At 58.6% G+C, this 3,214-nt stretch overlaps 1 protein-coding gene across 1 annotated transcript; it reads right to left on the reverse strand.

Annotated features, from left to right (window-relative positions):
- Positions 1–294: 294 nt before the first annotated feature.
- LOC102715460 (phenylalanine ammonia-lyase) lies at positions 295–2,787 on the reverse strand. The gene has a single exon (XM_040520591.1). The coding sequence runs from the start codon at positions 2,651–2,653 to the stop codon at positions 512–514; it is 2,142 nt and encodes a 713-aa protein (XP_040376525.1). The 5' UTR covers positions 2,654–2,787; the 3' UTR covers positions 295–511.
- Between the last annotated feature and the right edge of the window lie 427 nt (positions 2,788–3,214).

A 3,214-nucleotide genomic window follows, 5' to 3' on the forward strand; every position in this document is an offset into this window, starting at 1 on the left:
TTAATATATATCAACCACCTATTTTTCCTTAAGCATATACTATTTCATTCCTCATACGTATGATGTCTAAACTAGAAGATTTTTGTGGAGAAATCGCTGGACCACATTTTTTTTACTATTGGTCCTTTATTTTGTAGGTAGTGGATGAGATGGATGAGCTGCTATGCTTGCTTTGAGATCGTACGTTGAAATATCACATTTTTCTCTTAAAATTTTGAACTCAGTACCTATAGGTAACAACTAATAAGCACCTCGAGGTATTAGAATATAAAAAAATATGGTACTTGTAGATACTTTTCAACGCGTAAAATTTTTCCAAAAACTTACATGTAGCAATAGTAGTTGCTTTTGCAACCTGCCATTCGTGGCAAGCTTCACCGTAGCAGCTATGCAACGAAGAATTCATTTCGAGTAACACCAAAGATACATGCATGCAACTAAAATATTCACCACACAAAACACAACAACTCACGCCTTCACGGTCCACCGTTACTGGGCTCCACTAGCCAGTTCAGCAGATTGGCAGGGGCTCGCCGTTCCACTCCTTGAGGCACTCGAGCAGCGGGTCGATGTGCTTGCCCTGGTTGATGGCCACCAGCACCTTGTTCAGCTCCTCGCCGGGGGACCGCGTCTTCTCGCCGGTGAGGTACGCGGTTCCGAGCTCCTCGCGCACGAACCGGTAGAGCGGGTACGACCGGCACTCGGCGATTCTGCTGGGAATCGCCGCCGTGCCGTTCTCCACGGCCGCGCGCGCGGCCTCAACCGCACCTGGCAGAGTCGCCCGCAGCTCCTCCTCGAACTGCGCGACCTTAGCGAACACGGAGGTGTCGGCGTTGAACTCGGCGGCGCCGTTGGCGAGGGCACGCTCGACGAGCACATTGCGCAGCTTCTTCATCAGCGGGTAGTTGTGGCTGCACGGATCGTCCGCGTACGCGAACACCGCCTCGCGGTCGATCTCCTGGAGCAAGTCCTTCTCGCAGAAGCGAGCGACGTGGAGGTCGCCGGTGGAGTTGGTGCTGAGAGTCTTCTTGGCCACCGTCATGACGCAGCTCTTGACGGCGCTCTTGACGTTCTCCTCGATGTGCCGCAGGTCGACGGCCTGGCAGAGAGCGATCAAGAACGTGGACGACATGAGCTTCAGGATGTCGACTGCCTCGGCCGTCTTCCTGGATGAGATGAGGCCGAGAGAGTTGACGTCCTGGTTGTGCTGCTCGGCGCTCTGGACGTGGTTGGTCACTGGGTTGCCCAAGAACTGCAGTTCGGAGCAGTAGGACGCCATGGCGATCTCAGCGCCCTTGAAGCCGTAGTCCAAGCTCGGGTTGCGACCGCCAGACAGGTTGGATGGCAGGCCGTTGTTGTAGAAGTCGTTCACCAGCTCCGAGAACTGCGCGAACATGAGCTTGCCGATGGCAGCAATGGCGAGGCGGGTGTTGTCCATGGACACGCCGATGGGCGTGCCCTGGAAGTTGCCACCGTGCAGCGCCTTTCCGCGGGAGACGTCGATGAGCGGGTTGTCGTTGACAGAGTTGATCTCGCGCTCGATGGACTTGGTGGCGGCGCGGATAACCTCAATTTGAGGGCCAAGCCACTGCGGGGATGTCCGGAGCGCGTACCGATCTTGCTTCGGCTTCATCAATGGGTCGAGCTCTCCAAGCTTCTTGGCATGCTTCATGTAGGAGCTTCCTTCCAAGATGTGCTCCATAATGGCGGCGGCCTCGATCTGTCCTGGGTGGTGTTTGAGCTTGTGAGTCAGGTGGTCGGTGTACTCCGGCTTGCCGTTCATCACCTCGCAGAACACGGCTGAGAGGACCTCGGCAAGGATGGCGAGAATGTTGGCCTCAAAAAGCACGGTCGATGCAAGACCAGAGCCCACGGCGGTGCCATTGACCATGGCAAGACCTTCCTTGGGCTGCAGCTCGAAGAAGCCGCCCTGGATGCCTGCAATCTTGAACGCCTCAGCGGCGTTCACCTTGCTGCCATCTGGTGCGACTGCCACGGCGTTCTCGCGGCCAGTGACAAGGCCAGCGATGTAGGACAGCGGGACGAGGTCACCGGACGCGGTGATCGTGCCCCGGAGCGGCAGGCAGGGCGTGACTTTGGCGTTGAGCAGCTTGGCGATCGCCTCGAGGATCTCGAACCGGATGCCGGAGTATCCCTGGAGGAGTGTGTTGATGCGGACGAGCATGGCCGCGCGTGTGGCCTCGGCGGAAAGAACGTGGCCGTCCGTGCCCGTGCCGAACGCGCCGGCATTGAGGAACCTGATGAGCTCTCTTTGCAGAGCGCCGCCCTCCTTGGTCCTCCGGTGGGACGTGGCGCCGAAGCCGGTGGTGACACCGTAGCTGTCCGTGCCGTTCATCATGCTGTTCATCACCCAGTCGCTGCTGGCCTTGACGCGCTCGCGAGCCGACTCGTCGAGCTCGACCCTGGCCTCGCCGGCCGCGGCCACGGCGGCGACCTGCGCGATCCTCAGGCTGGCGCCCTCGATCTTCACCAGCGGCTGGCGGTACTCCGCCACCATCCTCTTCACCTCGTCGAGGTGGCTCCCCGCCAGCTCCTCCGCCGCCTTCCCCCAGTTCAGCGGGTCGGCGCGGGGCGCCGCCACGCACAGGCCACTCATGCCGTCGGCAGAAACGCGGCCGTTCTCGCACTCCATTGCAGAAGAAGGATCAGTCAGCTAAGCAGAGGAACGACGAGACAAGACTGTGTAATTGCCTAGCTACTCGATTAGCGACCGATTAGTGATTGAAGAAGAGCTAGTGTATTACTACTGCACTGGATGGTGCGGCTCTTCTTGGAGGGGAATGGAGGGGGAGGCGCGGCTTAAATAGGCGGGCGGGCGGGCGGGCGGGAGGCTCGGCTGGTGGTTGGTCTGGTCTGGTGCTGCAACGCGGGAGGGAGTGGGTGCGTGCAAACGAGACGGGCACGCTGGTCAGCGCGTCGCGGGGTAGGAGACTGGGGTTGTGTGTGCGTGTGGCGTGGAAGTTTCGCCCGTGCGGCGCTGGGGCTGTGGTTGGTGCGCGCGGATGGAGCTTTCCTCACTGACCTGCTCTGCCCGTTCTCCTGATTTTTTTTGGCTCGTGCTCTTCACTTCGTCAGTCGTCCGTCACAGTGCTGCTACTCCCCCGGAGAGAAATGCCGTGGGAAGAAATCAGTTCGGACAGTCTCCAGGAGCGAGACGATTTTTCAGAAAAAGATATTGTCGAATGGATATATG

This window comes from Oryza brachyantha, chromosome 2 (genome assembly GCF_000231095.2).
Source record: "Oryza brachyantha chromosome 2, ObraRS2, whole genome shotgun sequence".
NCBI lineage: Eukaryota > Viridiplantae > Streptophyta > Magnoliopsida > Poales > Poaceae > Oryza > Oryza brachyantha.